We start from the raw sequence: 17,821 nt of genomic DNA, 5'->3' as shown, positions 1-17,821 counted from the left end.
TAAACTAATTTGGGACAGCCGTAAGTGCTAGGAGAGAACCAGACCTCGGAGATTGGGTGGAGGGGGGCTGGGGAGGGTGCTGACTTAGGCTCCCTTTGCCTTTTGGGAAGTGGGGGTGAGGCGGATTTGGCCTAGGCCTCCTGCCAAGAGTCCTAGGAGGTCACAGGGCTTTGGTTTTCTCCCCGCAGAGGAAATCCACGCTGAGGTCTGCTACGCAGAATGCCTGCTGCAGAGAGCAGCCCTGACCTTCCTGCAGGTAGGAGCCCTCTCCTTGCACAAGCAGCCTGGGGATTTCAGAAGGTGGATCACCACGCCCAAGCCAGTAGGGTCTATAGCAGCCATGATCAGCCCCCTTGTAGTTTAGGTGAGGTCTGAGGCTCCGTCACCCCAGCACTTCCGGCCATGGCCAGGCTTGGTGGCAGAGGTGATGGACTCTGCCCACTCCACACTGAACACAGATGTTCCCATCTGCTACCAGGATGTGCTTCCACATCGTGACTGCTGTTTTCCTGCTAAGGGTCACATGGGATGACAGGCATTGTCACAAAACCTGCTTTAAACTTGATTTATTCAACAAACAAGTTGACTCAATTCATTCAGAAGATTGATTTGTAGCACAACATATCAGGGTTTGTGCACACGTTACAGGCATGTAGTTTTTACATACCTTACACACAATGCATATTTCTTTCTACGTACATTTACATACGTTCTTTCATCTTCATCTTACAGTCCTTCGAAGGGAAGGGTTTGAGAGGAGGAGCCACTTTCCCAGGGTCACGTGGCTAGCAAATGGCAGAACTGGGATTGGAACCCAGGTCTGGCTGGCTAGGAACCTATGCTCCTTACTACACAGTGGTAATTATGAGTAGTAGAATCACGATTTTAACAAAAAGCCTCGTTTATAATTATCATAATTAATCATCCTGTAAATATGTGTGTTGGGGTGGAGAAGCACATATAAATTTTATTGTTGGGGTGCTGTTTATTTTTGTTAGCTATTTTTCTATCTTTTTATACCTCTGGTGATTAGAACTGGATTAATCCTAATCCTTCATCAGCGTAATGAACTATAATAATTGCACCATGAATGGCCTTTTATTTTGTTTATTCTAGTATTACATATAACAGCCAATGCTCGTGAATTCCCCTGCTGTCCCCCCACCTCCCTCCTGCCACACACACACCCAACTAGAGGACAGAACACTGCTAGCAAGTCTCTCCCTCTGGGCCCTTCCCCACCCTGTTCCCTGCCCCCCTCCACAGGGGGAAACCTCTAGCTTGGATTTTGTGATTATCACCCCCATCCTATTTTTTAAAAGTAGTTTTCTCATCTTCCTGGTGATGTCTGAACAGCATATCGTTATGTTTTGGTTGGCTTCAAGCTTCTTAAGGCCTCGAGTTGTGTGGGACTTGCTTTCTGCACCCATCTTATGTGGCTGTGTAATAATATTACGTTCTGTGAATATAACAATTTGTTCATTCCTCTTCCTGCTGAAGAGCGTTTGGGCTGTTTCTGGTGCTTGGCTACCATTAACCCTGGGGCCATGAACATTCTCAAGGGCGACTTCCGCAGCCCATGTCCATCCAATTTTCTTGCTTGTACACCCAGGAGTGGAGCTGCTGGGCGGGCTATAGGTATTGGTGCTTTAAATTACAAATGTGATAAATACCAGCTTGTAAAAAGCACGAGCCGAGCGTCTCTCTTCCTTCCCCTCCGTTCCTCCCCTGGAGGAGGCTCTGTGAACCACAGAGTATCTCCTGGCTCTTCTCCAAGCACAGAGAATGTGTACATGTGAGGCTGGTAAAGCAAGGCTGTGGTCAAGCCCTGGGCATTCTGGAGGTGTTGTTTGGCTGACCTCTGACCCCATCCCCCCAGGCCCCTCATAGAGCTGGACCCAGGGAGGGGCAGGCAGGGTCCAGAGCCTTGTGTGATCGTTCTCAAGCCTCTGGCTACCCACCCAGGCCCAGCTCTTAGCATCTCTCCCTCCCGCAGGATGAGAACATGGTGAGCTTCATCAAGGGTGGCATCAAAGTTCGAAACAGCTACCAGACCTACAAGTGAGTGGGGCTGGCTTGGGGAGTCTGGGAAACAGCATCTACTACCCTGTTGCTCTCAGGCTGCTTTGTGGGAGGAGAGCACTGGCTGGAGGCAGGAAGCCCTAAATGCCATGTGACCTCAGGCAGATTTCTGCACCCTCAAGACCCCAGTTTTCTGGAGTATTATTCCCCTGTTTTTCTGGGTGTCTCTGTTGCTTCCCCTGAGTGCTTACTCTGTGCTTGACCCTGAGCTAAGGGCACATAAGACACAGATTCTGCACGAACAGCTTGGTGTCTGGTAGGGACAGGTGGAAGGACACAGTAACAGTAATTTTGAGAGCAGCACCAGAACCCCTACACGTTTGTTACGGCAAAGTCCAAATGCCACTTTTCCCATGAAGCCTTCCTTGACGGCTCCAGTACACAAGGATAGTGTCACACACACTCACACCCCTCCCTAAGATGGGAACTCCCCAAGGACCAGATTATTTCAGCACTGGGCCTGGCATAGGCCGTGTTTATGGATGAAAAGAAGACTTGTGGAGAACCCTTTTACCCAATGTGGTACCACAAAAATCTGCAATTCTCAAGTCAAAAGAGCTCTGAAAGCTCAGTTTTTCCCTTCAAGTTTGGCATTGAAAATCATTTTCCACTAAAAGTTGACTTGAACTGACCAGAGTATTTATCATCTTTATTTTCCCCATTTAATGTGACTATTTCCCTGCAGAGATTTTGTGATTTTAATTTCAAGATATTGCTGGGGTGCAACACACTGTGCCACATGCAGACACCACATACTTTGTGGGTCTGTGCTGGAATTGTGGAAGTGTGTGAGGGAAAGCAGACAAGTGTTCTGGCCCCTCTAGTCTCCCCACCAGCTTCCAGAGTGATGTCAGGTCACCCCTTGCCGACTCTTCTTGCTTGTAGCATATAGTCCTGGGTCATTGCCAATCACTCCTGAGAGTCCCCCGCCCCGTCTTCCCTGCCACATCGCCTACCTCACTCTGCTCCAGACATTTGGGCCTTCCCTCAATTCTTCAAACATGCCAAGCTCATTCCTACCTCAGGGCCTTTGGACACGCTGTTCTCTCTGCCAGGAATACTCTTTCTCTGCTGGGCTCATTCCTCTCATCTCTGTTTTCAATTCAAACATCAGCTCTTCAGAGAAGCAACCCCTGAACCCCAGACTCAATTAGGCCCCAAAGTTCTTCTCCTTTGAGGCCTTCCTCACTTTCACAGTGACTAAATAGGGATCTGTCCTTTAGAGTGGGAGAGCTGTGAAGGCAGCAACTTGGTGGCTTTGCTCCCTGCTTCTCTCTAGTGTCTGGCAAGAGAGGCCTCTGTTACTGAATGAAGAAGCTCATAGCCTGGGAATAGGGCGGATACATCTTTAAAGCCTATGTCCTGCTCCAGGCAGGCTAGGCTCTGTACTGTTGGTGACCAGGAGAGAGAGGGTTGGATTCCACCCAAGAGATTCCAGAAAGACTTCCTAAAAGAGGGAATGTTTTAGTTAGCCCAGTTTTTCTCAACCAGGGGTCATTTTTGTCCCCCATGAGACGTTTGGCAATGTCTGGACATATCTTGGTTGTCGCAATGGTGGGGAGGCTGCTCCTGGCATCTAGTGGATAGAGGCCAGGAATGCTAAGCATTTTGTGATGCATAGGACAGCCTCTTACCCAAATAATTCTCCAGCCTAAAATGTCAGTGGTGCTGAGGTTGAGAGAAACTGTTCTAGACAGAATGCAGAATGCAAGCAAATGCCTAGATGTTGGACGACTCAGGTACGCTAGGCCTGATATGGCTGAAATTTAGGGGCAAGGAATGTGTTATTATGGTGGGAGGTGAAGTTAGAAATTCTTTGAATATTGGCTTTCTAGATTGTCAGTACTGTTATAAATCTACCACCAGGGAGTTCTGAGATCAGCTGGCAGTGGGGGACAATCTTAGGCCCAGCTGGAAGGGGACCCTGCCCCTAATACATGGCTGAAACAGGACTTTGCATCCCTCTGCAGAGAGCTGGACAGCCTTGTACAGTCCTCACAATACTGCAAAGGAGAGAACCACAGGCACTTTGAAGGAGGGGTGAAGCTTGGTGTGGGAGCCTTCAACCTGGTGAGTGGCGTGCCCCTCCCCCTGTCCACAGTGTCTGGGCCCAGATTAATCTCCCCTGTACATCCCTGCCACACACGTGGTCTCTGCTGGGCTACTGTGCCAGGCCCTGTGCCAGCCCTGAGACCCAGTGATGAAGCAGGCACATTGCCAGCCTGGGGGCTCACGACTGGGGTGGGGGTGAGGATGGGTGCCAGCATTCGCTCCAGAGTCTCTTCTGTGAATTCCCAATTCAAGTTTGAAATCCAACATGGTGGCAGTATTTATAGCATCGGAAATTGACAAATATCATAAATCGGGGCCCTTTCTGCCCCGGAGAGCGGGTGGTTAAACATTGACCAGTGTCAGGGAAGAAGACAGGCCTGAAAACAGCTCTTGACCCACAGGGAACAGAGAGCCAAGCTCCTTTCTGGAGGAGTTGTGGAAAGTTTCAGGGAAGGGGCAGTATTTGAGCTTGATCTTGAAGGATCCATAGGTAGGGGAAATTTTCCAGGCAGAGAAGGGGTCCTAGGCAGAGGGAGCAGTGAGAGCCAAGGGAGGGAGGCTCAGAAGAGCTGTGCCTGCTCCTGGGAGGAGGAGCTGCTCATAGATGATTTGGGCTCCTGGCCTAGGGACCTTCCCAAAAGTGTGCGTGTGTGTGTGTCAGGGGGTAGGGCTGGAGGGTAGGCTCTCACCCCTTCGGGCAAAGCCTATTCAAAGAACAGGCCTTGTGGGTGGAGGGTCCCTGCCCCACTCTGGGTTCTAGTTTCCTCATATGTAAAATGGGAGCAGTAATCCTGGGCCAAGTGCTGAGTAATACAAGCTGCAAAGTATACTGGATGCTTTAGCAGGTTATAACCAGACCGTCCTCAGTTCAAGAACTGGCTCTGCCTCTAATGAGCTATGGGGCCTTGGATGTGTTCTATCATTTATCTGTGCCTCTGTTTCTCCATTTGTCAAAAGAGGCAATAATTCCTTCTGTGCAGGATCATTCTGAGGATCAAATGCGATGACAGAACCCCCAGTGAAAAGTAGGGATTCAGTATAATAACAACAATAGCTAAGTGTTATGTGCAGGTCCCCTTCTATGTGCTTTACATGTATTATTTTGATTCATCTGCACAGCACACCTATGAGGTAGGGGCTATTATTATTTTCATTTCACAGATAAGGAAACTGAGGCATAGAGAGGCTATGTAACTTGCCTGAGGTGATTCTGCTGGGAGTAGTAAGACTAGGATTTGGATGTAGTCTGCTCCTGTCACACTGTAGTGCTTCTCTGTATGGGGCATTTGGCTTTCCAGGAAACCTGGGGGCATTACAGAGACAGAGCCTGCACACCTGGGATTACCTCCAGGACTCTGGGGGATGGGGAGTAGGAGGGGGAGCCCCCACCCCTGCACACGCCCACCTGCCTCTGTTTCTGCAGACGCTGTCCATGCTTCCTACTAGGATCCTGCGGCTGCTAGAGTTTGTGGGATTTTCAGGAAACAAGGTAACCACCTGCTTTCTGGGGCCCCTGACCTGCCCGGCCCCAGGACAAGAGCTCAGTTGACGGGGTGGGGCCGAGGGGTTGCGTGGCCCAGGTGCCAGTCCTGGCTCAGCCCCGCTTGCTGTGTGGCCCTGGACACGACCCAAACCTCGCTGGGCCTCAATTTCCTCTCCAGGCTAATGGGGCCAGTGATCCCTGCCTGGCCTCTCATAGGATGGAGGCTCTGGAGTTAGGGTAGGTGTGAAGGGCAGTTTCATGGGGTGGCTTAGGGGCATGTTCTTTGAGCCTGACAGGTGTCAGGAACCTGGTCTTTCTCTCTTCAGAAGACCTGGAGCAAATCCCTTCCCCCTGGACGGGACCATCATCTGATCTGGGAGATGCCCAACGGAAACCCTACTGTGCACCAGGCCTTGGGGACTGAAAGCAAAGGAGTCACTTTACTGAAGTTTTACTGAGGGCATGAATATGAGTACCAGGTAGCAGCAGGTCAGGAAGGGCTCCCTGGTGGAGGAGGCCTGCCGTCATAGAAGGAGCATTGGCCTAGAAGGCATCCCCTTCTCCTGGAGACTCTGAGCAAGTCCCTGTGATTCTGAGCCTCTTTTCAGTAAAACATGGGACTTTTTTTAGACCAGGTCAGTGTTTCTCAAACTTGGACTTTCTCCAGCCCATCTTGATTTTTGCCGTGTCCATGGACCTCTCTATTATTATTTATGTATTATTTTTCTGAAAAGTGGCTTATTTTTTTTTACTGAATCTCCTTTAAATTTATTTAAAGGAAACATCATACACAGAAAGCCTATAGTATTTAGCGTGATAAGAGCATAATCATAACAGTAAATACTACGAGGACCAAACTGTCTTATGAAAGCCCCACTAGGTTGTGTGCTCTACCAAGGCTGTTAATCTTTGTGAGAAAGGTTGCCTAGAGCGAGCGCGATGTTGAACACATGACAGCACAGGACGGAGGCATTCTGTCCACCATCAGGAGGACAGACAGAGAACCGAGAAGGGAAGACCCTCATTTGGGACTCTGCTTCCCCATGCCTGTCCCCAGACCTCTAAAATCTTGGTCGTGATCTGTGGTCCATGGCCTAGACCTGGGGAGACACTGGCTGGACACTCTGTGGGTCCTCCTCAGTTTTGTTTTCTTACGAAGGCCCTTGAGTCACAGTAGGATTTCAGGATGATGACGCAAGGGAAGAGCATGACAAAGGCCGAGAGGTGGGACAGTGTGGACTGCGAGTGGCAAGGCCAGAGGGAAGAGACCTCCAGCACCAGCTCTGGCCCCATCTTTATCCTGAAAGGAGGGGATCCTTGGAAGGGGTGAGGCAGGGCTGAGGCAGGTCATATTTGTATGTTAGAAAGATTGAGAACATCCTGGAGGATAGACCTAGAGGCAGGTTGCAGGCTGGGATACAAGTGGGGTCTGGCCTCTCGCACCTCCCCAGCCAGGCTCTGGAGCCTTTTCATCCAGGAAGCCTTCCCAGACCACAGTCCTCATGGCCCCTTCTGTGGTTAGAATTATCTGCCTCCTTGTCATTCTACCAGACCTGGGGCTGCTCAGGGCCTCAGCGCCCACCATGGGTTTAGCAAGTGAATAAATGAAGGGATGGGGGAAGTGAAGGACACCTGGACCCAAGCCTTTTCCCTGGCCTTGGCAGCAGTGTCCCTCCCCACAGGAGGCACCGGGAGGGGTAGCCTCTTGCCCCGGCTATATAGCCTGGAGCAGCTGATCTGGACTCCAGGGTCCAGCACTCTCCCACCCCTGTGCCAGCAGCATTTCCCTCACAGCTGTCCAGTGACTTCCATGTCCTTGCTGGCCTCAGCCTGTCCCCTGTATCCCCCAGGACTACGGGCTGCTGCAGCTGGAGGAGGGTGCCTCCGGACACAGCTTCCGAGCTGTGCTCTGCGTCATGCTGCTGCTGTGCTACCACACTTTCCTCACCTTTGTGCTAGGTAGGCACGTTCGGGGCCTCTGGGGTGTGGTTGGCTTTCAGGGAAAAGGGCAAGAGGGTGAGGAGCTGCAGACCCTGCTTGGGCCCCCGAGACTGGGGATGGGGCACTGAAACCAGAAACAACCCAGCCACATCAACTGTCCTGAAGCCGGGCCTGATGACCACTCACTTCCTCACAATTTTGACCAGGGTTCCAGCTTCAGATTTCTCATCTGTGAAATGGGAGTGATCATGCCCACCTTGAAGAGGGTGTGAGGATGCTATAGGCAGCTCCTTGGGGTCCTGGGCACAGCCTTGGCAGGCATGGACTCTCTTGGATATTGAGCCCTGTGGTATGCTGGGGGTGATAGCCGCACTACCTTATTTAATCCTCACATCACCCTGGAGATAGAAGAATTATTATCCCCATTTCACAGAGGAGGAAACAGAAACCCTGAGAAGCCCCCAGTAGGTTGCTGGGAAGATCACAGACGCTGGTGGTGGGGGGGACTCATGTTTTTCCGTCACCTCCGGCAGGCACTGGGAACGTCAACATCGAGGAGGCAGAGAAGCTCTTGAAGCCCTACCTGAAGCGATACCCTAAGGTAAGCCTCACCTCCCGCCAGACACCATGGCCCGTGTATGCCCCGTGAACCCACACAGACCCACATGCGTGTCTCTGCAGGGCGCCATCTTCCTGTTCTTTGCGGGGCGGATCGAAGCCATTAAAGGCAACGTTGATGCAGTGAGTAATGGGGTCTGGGCTGGACCCCTTGGGGTGGCCCAGGCCAGCAGGAAGTCAGCCGCAAAGGGACATACTCAGGGACAGAGTCAACTGCAGGGAGGGCCCGAGGGAGAACTCACAGGAGAGCAGGGGCGGGAGAGGCCCTTCCAACCAAAGCAGTCTGGGAAGACGAGGAGGAGATGGCATGTGTGGAGTAGGATTTTGACAGGGAGATATAAGACTGCAGCGTTCCTGCAGAGGGAGGTGCTCGAGTAAGTCAGGGAGGTGGGCCGGCCTGCCTGTTCAGGGCATAGTGATCTGCCAGAACCTGGTGAGTGGGGTGCTGGTGCCAGGGGGTGAGGCTGGCACCTTGACGGCCTGGATGAGAAGAACAGACTCCATAGGTGGGAGGGAGCCACCGAAGGGGCTAGAGCAGCGAGGCTTGTAGTCCTGGCAGCTCTAAGCCAAGGCCCTGGACGGACTCCGCAGCGTGGAGTTCTGGAGTCTCCCACTGACCCTGGGTGTGACTCTTCAGGCACGAGGACAGCTGCCCTAGGTCCAGGTCACTTTGGAGGAGCTACTAGAACCTTTGGAGTTTGCTCTGAGACATAGACATTATTATATCACTTTCATATTAACACTCTCCACTGCCTGTTATCTCTCCATTATATAGCTCTAGCCTGTCCTTTCATTTTGTGAAATGTTAGAGTCCCAGAGAGAGGCAGTAACTGGGCCCAAGGTCAAGTAAGATTTAGGGCGAAGAGTCGAGACTGGAGGCCAGATACCCTGTCTCCCCTAACCCTCCCCTCTGCCCCCAAAGCCTGGCACAGGGCTGGACCACTGTGTGTTGGAGGAGACAGCCTACTGTGGAGTAGGGCCAGTGCAGAGGGCACAGAGAGTGGGGGGCACGGGCCAGGGATGCACCTGCTGAGGCTGACCGGCAGGCGCCCACAGGCCATCCGGCGGTTTGAGGAGTGCTGTGAGGCCCAGCAGCACTGGAAGCAGTTCCATCACATGTGCTACTGGGAGCTGATGTGGTGCTTCACCTACAAGAGCCAGTGGAAGATGGCCTACTTCTATGCTGACCTGCTCAGCAAGGAAAACTCCTGGTCCAAGGTGAGCTGACGCCATGCGCCGGGGGGCACTGCAGGACTAGGCCAACCCAGATCAGCCATACCCCTAACTGAGCACAGATATCCCAGCTGGAATTTAAACAGAACCATAAGTCCTAATAGAACTCAGGGTTGGAAGGAACTAAAGACCATCAAGAGCAGAGAAACTTTGGAACTATAATGTGTTGGTCAAAATTTTTAGTCACAAAGGACAGAAACATGACTCACACTGTCCAAATTGGTGCTGCCCAATAGAACTTTCTGTTACTGTGGAACTGTTCTGTTTGTGCACATCTGACGTGGTAGCCACCAGCCACATGCACACACACTGAGCACTCAAAATGTTCCCAGTGCAACTGGGAAACTGGGTGTGCTCAATGTCATTTCATTTTAATTAAATCGAACTTAAAGAGTCACTTGGGGCTAGTGGCCACTGTATTGGATTATGCAGATCTAAAACACAAAAAGCTCATTGGTTCACATGACTGAAAGTTCTAGGCACAGCTGACTTCAGGTAGGGCTGGACCTGGGAATTCAAATTATATCCTCTGGGCTTGGTTTTTCCATCTGTGGCTATATTCTCCGCTATGACATCTTTGGTGTGCAGGCAGGTTCTCTCCGTGTGACAGGCAGGATAGCCATGGGGTGCTTGTCTCTAACTCACCTCTTCCCTTTGGTCTCATCTGAAGTCCCACAATAGAGCCTCACTGGTCTGGCACAGACCACATGTGATGTCTGGAAACAGATGGGTGGGAAAACTCACAGATCAGGAGTAGAAGGGGGGTGTTCCCTAGGAGAAAAGTGATGCGATATCCCCAAAAGAAGCATGGGGAGTGGGCGGGGGAGGCATTAAAGAGATGCCATGTAGGCAAAGCAAAGCAAAACAGGAACCCAGCGTAGGTGAAAACTTGTAACATCAAGGTAACTGGTGAAATAGGTATTAGCCATCATCGTCATAGTAATGATATCACGGAATTCTGAACCAAGAGTCTTAGAATCATCTAGGTAATCAGAGAGCATCTAATCTGGTATTGACAACCACACCAGACAAACACAGCACGTGGCAAACATAGCACATGTGTCTTAGTGGCCTTGAGTCCCTATTTCTTATCCCTCCCACCTCTGCATGAAAGTCCCTTTTCAGTCTCCCTGTCAGGGGACCAAGTGGAAAGGGGATTCTCCAGGTCTGGTCCAGGTGGAGCCGGGAGAAGGTGCAGGCCTTCACTGAGCTCTGACTGTGTGACCAGCACTTGCCATTTCCTCCACACCACGCCCAACGAGGTAGTAGTTCTCTCCACTGGGTACGCAAGGGACACTGAGGCTAAGAGAATATATGACTTTCTCGGCCCGCACAGCTGTGGGTGACAAACACAGGCTTCGAAGACAGTTCCGTGTGACTCAAAGGCTCGTGCTTATCTCTTGCTCCTCGAGTCCTCCCAAGGAGGCCTGGCTTGCCTTGAGACACCCCTGTGGTTGAAGGTGCTTCCTCAGGCCCAGCCCCTGAGGGCCAGGCATTCAGTCCTCACCTCCCACTCCCAATGAGAGCACAAACTTGGGGAACCTTTTTGAGCTAAAGCAACCTAGAAGCCTTCTTGTGGAGTGACACAGGCAGCTGGGTACATGTACATGGGGAAGAAGAGGCCTGGGGTAGTCACACAGCTGCTGTGAGGAGCAGAGGGAGGGCCGGGTCTCCCGGGTATCAGGAGGTCTGGCTGTGAGTCTATTCAGCCTCTAGCTCACTGTGTGGTTTTGAGGTGGTCAGTTCCTCTCTCTCTGCATTACTTTCCTCAGAAGGGTTTTCTATGAAAGTGGGAGATGGAAGGAACTAAAGACCCCTCAAGCATTTTGAGTCCTGGGGCTTCATTCCTTCCTAATCTCCAGCACTTGGCTGCCACAGAGTCCACCAACTTTCAGCTCTAGAGATTTGGCCTGTCGCCATTGCCATACGCATCAGCCCCTCTGCTCAGCATCCCTCTCTGCCTGGACTATGCGAGTTGTCCCAGTTGGAGCCTTCGCGTTTCCCCCAGTGCTTACAGCTTGAGATGGCCAGAAACTAGGTGGCAACAACTGTGTGCTCAGTGCTGTAATGGGAGAATCTGAAGGGAGCTCAGAGGTAGCCTAGCCAAGGAGACAAGGAAAGCTGCAGAAAGAGGAGACATTTGAACCCATTTCTGGAGGAGGAAGAATTAGGGTGGCAGAGTGGAGGAAGTAAAAGGATACGCGAAGCCAGGAGAACAGCAAGGGCAAATGCTCAGGAGCCAGGGTGCTGCCATGAAGTTCTGTGTCGCCAGATGAAGGGGCCTGGGTGGGAGTGCAGGGGGACTATGGAGGGACCATCCCCTCTTAAGTCACTTTCTATATGCTTCTTCAGGACAAAAACTGTCTGACTGTACAAACCCTGGTAGAGTAATACAAAATAAATGTGTGAAATCAATGGGCAATCAGTCAGATAACCCTGGGGAGACAGGACTTCCTTTAGGAAGGTGGCAGCTGTTTTCCAGCAGTATGGTCCCATAACATCCTTTAATAAGTTGATGTCACAACTCTTAAGTCACTACATCTGCCCTAACTACTCGTGACTCAGTGTGGGGGAGCTGCCCAGGAGGCATAGGAGAAGGCAGCAGACAAGGCTGGCGGAGAATAGACAATGGCATCCTAGGAAGAGGAAGGCACAGGCAGAGGCCTGGGGTGAGTTTAAGGAGTGATGGGGAAGAAATGGCAGAAGAGGAGCCAGAAAATCAGGTCACGGAGGCCCTGAGTGGCTGTTTAGACTTTACTCTGACAGTGAAGGAGCGCTTGATGCTTGTGGCTTAGATATGTGCTTAAGAAATCCCTCCGGCTGTTGCTGGGCACCCCCACGCAGAAGCTGGGTGCCTTTGATGTATTCTGGAGACAGCCCAGCAGCCAGTGTGACTAGAGTAGTGTGAGGGAGGGGGAAAGAGGAGGAGATGAAGCTGGAGAGGAAACTGGGGGAGACTGGATAGGCTCTTGCAGACCATGACAGGGAGTTTGGGTTTTATCCTAAGTGTGATGGGATATCGTGAGATTTCAAGGACAGACTGATGTGATTTGACTTAAAAAGATCAGAGGGGCGATGGTGTGGGAAATGGCTTGTAGCGGGCAGGAGTGGGAGCAGGGAGATCGTTAGGGGACCAGATAAACTAGGACAGTAGGAAGACAGCCCTGGTGGCTTGGAGCAGGGAGACGGTGTGGAGGCGGGTGTAATGATCGCGGCGATAGGGCAAGGCCAGTGGGATTCAAGAGCTAGATGGGAGGTAAAAGCATGATGACTTGGTTGGTGACTCAGCGCCAGGGTGGGGAGGAGGGAGAAAGCAAGAATGACACTGGAAGTTAAAGATGGAATGGGGAACAGGTTTTAATAAGGGGAGATTCTTCCTACCACACCCTACAAAATCCAGCTTTTCCACATTTTGTGAAGGGCAGACTGAGGTGCTGAGGGCAGAGTGGAACTGGGAGTAGCCCTGGGCTTCAGCATGGGTGTGGCTGCCAGGTGGAGGCTGTTTTCCACCTTCTCCAGAGACTAGACTCCAGGATGTCTTGTTCCTTTTTCCTCCTCCACTCACTAACTACACTTCTTTCTGGGCTAAGGCAGGTAGTTCCCTGGCAGCAGCCCCAGGTGGTAGGAGATGTAGTTCAAGACTTGGCCACCGGGGGGCAGCACAGAGCCAGACTCCTCTGGAGCTGGACTTCTGGGGAAGGGCGCCGCTTTCAGGGTGGACTTTCTGGGAGAGGGAACGGGGGTCTGCACAATTGCACCTTCTCCATCAGGCATTGTCTTTGGGACCAGGTGAGGTGATGTATGTAGTGCCTGGTACACAGTAATGTATTTCCACCAAGGGACCCTGAGCCGAGCCCTGACCCAGGCGCTGCTCCCTCTTCTGGCCTCACACCTCTTCCTTTACGCATCCCATACTTTGTGCTAGCTATTTGTATGCTAGTTATACACAGGCTCAGCTCAGGCTGTTCCCCTTGCCTGGAAGGTTCGTTCTCTGGTCTTTGTGAATCTTCCTGTTGACCTTCAAGGGCCCAGGCTGAAGTCATCGCTTCCCAGAAGCCCTTGCTGCCCTGTCTTTGTGTCTCTATCTCAGCCTCGGCACTGCCGTGTGCATCCACTAGTTACCTGAGTCATTCTCTCCACTGCTTCAGAGTGGAAAGGGCAGCTGCTTTGACATGGGCCCGTTCTGGATTTAGCTCCCAACTCAAGTCCTCGAGTTGTTTCAGCTTCCTCACCCTCAGTTTCTCCCCTGGGGTTTGGGGATAATGTTAGCTACTATGCTGAGCCAGATGAGGTATTTGTGCCAAATGAGGTCCAAATGAGGTATTTGTGCCAGTCTGAGGCTGTAATTGGAGGGCAGGTTGCTAGCACCTGACTGTTGCTCTGCCTCCAACAGGCCACCTACATCTACATGAAGGCCGCCTACCTCAGCATGTTTGAGAAAGAGGACTACAAGCCGTTTGGGGATGACGAAGTGGAGTTGTTTAGGTGAGCCCTACCACTGCAGCCCCATTGTAGGCCTCAGCCAGCCTCTGTCCACAGACACTCTGAGCTGTGGGCATCAAGGAGGGAGGTGGTGGGGTGGTCATCTCTCCTGGCCCTCAGCATCCTGACCCTCCCTCAGGATTGTCCATCATCCCTTTCCATCACCACTCCTCCTTTGTTTTGTGAATCAAATAAAAAATGTATTTAAAGAGCGTGGCATAGGGCCCAGAGCCACTAAATGGTGGCTGTTTTATCTGTACTGCTGCGTTTAGGTCTCGAGCAGGGCTCAGCCTCAGCAGGCTGAGAATGGAGCCTAGGGCCTTCCTCCAGTTGTGGTGAGGGTTGGTTCCGACATGCTTCCTGGGCCACCAGTGTCACAATCGTAGGGTATTTATCATTTATCTGAGTGCCTCCATTTCTTTATCTCGTAACTCTCCCAGAAAGCACATGAGGGTAAGTATCTGTGGGGGAGAAAGATAATTTTCCCTGTATTCTGCTAGGTTTTTGGCTGAGATTCCCCTGTAATAAAAGACAGATTAACAGAAGAAAAACAAACAGAAGTTTAATCACATGTATTCCTCCTGTATACATGGGAGAGACCCAGGGAAACTGAGTAACTCTCTGAAATGGCCCAAGCCATCGCCTTAAATGCTATCTCCAACTGAAGACAAAAGATGTTGGGGTGGCGAGTCAGTTATGGGAGGTTTTCAGGTAAAACATGGGAAAGAAGGGTAAGGTTGTTGACACAGATTTAAGCCGCTGTCTTCTTCCTCTCCTTCCTGGTACAGGTAAGGAGACACCCTTACAAACAAGGACTTCCCTTATAAATATCTCTCAAGAAAGGCAACTTCCAGTAGGTTTTCAGAGTTTTTCCTGTATCTGCTGTTTCTTAAAAATAAGCAACCCCCCAAAATTCTTATTCCAAATTTTGGGGTAACAAATTCTGCTCCCCTTCATATCATTGTCTCCATTTTAGAGATGAGAAAACAGGCCTGGAGAGGTTCCACAGTGAATAAGCACGGGAGGCATTTGGCAGGGGGACCTTACAACTAGGTCCAGCTGTTTCCTGGGCTTGGATGGCTCAGGCTCGAGCATCACAGCCACACCCTGTGACTATGGCAGAAATCAGGGGATGGGATGGAACTGGATGTGTGAGGCCTCAGATGTGGAGGTTTGCCTAGCCATACACCATGTTTTACTCTGCCTTTGGAAACAGCTGAGGAGGCCACAACTCACGTGGCAAGAGTTAATGAAAGGTTCGAGCTGTGTGGTCTTGAGCAGATCCCTCCCTTTTTCTGGGTGTGTTAGTCTGTCCTGTGAAATGGGAGTCAGACTTCCCTTGGGCCCTCCGGAAAGGGAAACGGGGCCTAGAAGCGGAGGAGGGACAACTAGAAGACAGAGCAGGCCCGGGGCACTTGCGTAAATTCTCACCTCTGCTGGCTGGTGCAGAGGAGCCCCTTGCTTAGCCAGAGAAAGTGGGCAGGTCTCAGGACAAGGCCTGTGAAATAAGGCCATAGCCGAAGGCTGTGAGTGCAGCACCATCATATAGATGGAAAAACTGAGGCCCAGATAGGTACCAAGCAGAGGCTGGAGAATCTGGGGACTCTCAGTTCTCTCCAGCTTTTTCTCACCCTTATCCCACCCTCTTCATCTCTTTTGCAGAGCTGTGCCAGGCTTGAAACTCAAGATTGCTGGGAAATCTCTACCCACGGAGAAGTTTGCCATCCGGAAGTCCAGACGCTACCTCTCCCCCAAACCTGTCTCATTGCCAATCCCTGCTCTGGTGGGTAGGAGAGTTTTGACTAGCCTTGAACTCTAGTTTGGAATTGTAGGAATTAGCTGAGAGCCAGGGATACCATGGACCAAGGGGAAGTGGATGAAGGAGAAAGACCTTCAGGCCACAGGGGCCTGGAGAGGATTTCAGTTAACCTGGGATTGAGAAGAGGAACACAGAGGAGTCTGAGCCAGCCCTGCCTCTGAGAAAGTGCTGGTCTCCTGAGGGTGGGTTGGGGAGACCAGTGACCAGGCTAAAGATAACTCAAAGCAGAAAGAGCATCCCTCCTAGCCAATCCCACACCTTGTCCCCAGGTGGAAGCATCACTCAGCTGTTTGTGTTCCCACCCTGTCTGTTTCAGTCTTGTCACATGATTATAATTGTCGTTTACACTGTTCCCTTCACTGGACCAAACTTTTCTGAGGCCTAGGTTCATGTCATATTCAACTCCTAAATAACAATAATAATAACTGACATTGTTATTAGGCACTTGCCGTGTTCAAGGCTCCTTACACCCATTGCCGATGGCCTCATTTGATCTTCATAACAACCCTCTGAGGAGGTGCTGGTGGCGTCCCCATTTTACAGATGGGGATACTAAGGCCTAATAGATAAGCAATAAAAGTAGAAAGATAAAATATGTAATAAGTGGATAAGATATAAGTAGAAAGATAAAATAACTCATCTAGGTCGCATAGCTAGTGAGAGTCAGAATTTAAACCCAGGTAGTCTGGTTCCAAAGCCTGTACTCTGAACTACTTATGATGTTATGATGCCAATTCCATGCGTGATTTTAACAGACAAGGTTCCAGTTTGTTAAGTCCTTGTTATTCAAATAGTAAGGCAGCCAGAAAAGTAGAATGGGCCTCTAGAGACCATTTTCTGATCCTGGCTCTATTATTCACTCATTGTGTGACCTTGGTTAGGGTCCCCCCACCCTATATGTAAAATGAGAATGTTTTATACCTTGCCCATGTCATAGAACAGTTATGAGAATCAGCTGATAAAATGTGTTAAACACTTTATAAATCAAAAAGTTCAATATTTATAGAATTTATTTAGAACTTGTATCCTGAATATTTCTAAACAGATTTTGAAATATTTTATAGTTTAAAATATACAGTAAAGCTATTAGCATCAAACTGGGGGGAGAGGTGGGTGTTGTAAGGAAGGGCAGGGGAAGCAACTATACCAAAAATTTAGTGGAGAATTTCTGAAACTGTAATCTGTAAAATACCATTTATGCATAAAATGATTTCTGTAATTAAATACATTGGGGAAGACTGGCCTAAACAAAGTTTATATACTGTAGACCATCTTGGAGCCTTTATATGTTAATCTGCAGGGTGTGTCCAAGAAGCTTGAATATGGTTTTTCCTTAAATTATTTGGCCATGGAACTTTTTTTAATGGAACATTTGCTAACTTGGGACCATATAATGATTTGGAGAAACTCAGATCTAAACTTAAATTCCTTCTCTAGAACATAACAAGAACCATAAATGTCTTTCTGGAACTTCATGTATATAAGTCACTTTCACATCTATTACCTGGTTTGATAGTTTAGGAAATGCTAATTTAAGCTAACAGATTTACTATAAGTGAAAATTTAATTTAGTATTCTGAGCTTCTTAGCAGTCAAGGCAGAAAAAAGAAATCAGGACCTGTTTGGTTTTCATGATGGAACTCAAGCCCAGTGCCTTGAGGGAATAGGAGAGAGCGTGACATAGACTTAAGCTCTATTGGAAATCCTGAAGCGCTTAAGTAAATTATGCACCCCCCTTCCCCAATTTAGGAGCCAGAAGGGCTTTAAGTGATACTCTGATCACTAATAGGGAAATTGAGGCCCCACTGAGGAGGAAACCTAGCACTGACTTGCTCCCCTGCCCTCAGGAAATGATGTACATTTGGAATGGCTACGCTGTGATTGGGAAGCAGCCCGAACTCACTGACGGGATACTTGAGATTATCACCAAGGCTGAAGAGATGCTGGAAAAGGGCCCAGGTGATTACTACCCCCAGGCCCTTGAACCTGCCAGGCTGGGTCAGACCACACAAATCTTTACAGTTGAAGGTTCTCTCTACCAAAAATGTCCTTTCTTACCTCTCTAACCTGGTAACTGACCTTTGCCTTTCTAGACTGAGCTGCACTGGCAG

The 17,821-nt window shown here is 50.2% G+C and overlaps 1 protein-coding gene across 7 annotated transcripts in view; it reads left to right on the top strand.

Annotated features, from left to right (window-relative positions):
- TTC39A (tetratricopeptide repeat domain 39A) overlaps positions 1 to 17,821 on the top strand; it is a 38,946-nt gene that overhangs the window by 17,930 nt on the left and 3,195 nt on the right. For 5 of the 7 annotated variants that reach the window (XM_039885845.1, XM_039885852.1, XM_039885899.1 and 2 more), the window contains 11 exons: positions 189 to 256; positions 1,997 to 2,061; positions 4,053 to 4,152; positions 5,558 to 5,623; positions 7,468 to 7,576; positions 8,092 to 8,159; positions 8,240 to 8,299; positions 9,233 to 9,394; positions 13,803 to 13,894; positions 15,554 to 15,674; positions 17,558 to 17,669. In XM_039885845.1, the coding sequence (XP_039741779.1) occupies positions 189 to 256; positions 1,997 to 2,061; positions 4,053 to 4,152; positions 5,558 to 5,623; positions 7,468 to 7,576; positions 8,092 to 8,159; positions 8,240 to 8,299; positions 9,233 to 9,394; positions 13,803 to 13,894; positions 15,554 to 15,674; positions 17,558 to 17,669 (1,023 nt within the window). Of the gene's footprint in view, positions 1 to 188; positions 257 to 1,996; positions 2,062 to 2,255; positions 3,822 to 4,052; positions 4,153 to 5,557; positions 5,624 to 7,467; positions 7,577 to 8,091; positions 8,160 to 8,239; positions 8,300 to 9,232; positions 9,395 to 10,536; positions 12,079 to 13,802; positions 13,895 to 15,553; positions 15,675 to 17,557; positions 17,670 to 17,821 lie in introns of those variants that run through there. The other 2 variants (XM_039885883.1, XM_039885891.1) reach the window with 2 other exon arrangements.

Source organism: Pteropus medius, unplaced genomic scaffold (assembly GCF_902729225.1).
Source record: "Pteropus medius unplaced genomic scaffold, Ma_sr-lr_union100, whole genome shotgun sequence".
Classification (NCBI taxonomy): Eukaryota; Metazoa; Chordata; class Mammalia; order Chiroptera; family Pteropodidae; genus Pteropus; species Pteropus medius.
This window is presented reverse-complemented; position numbering and strand designations above follow the sequence as displayed.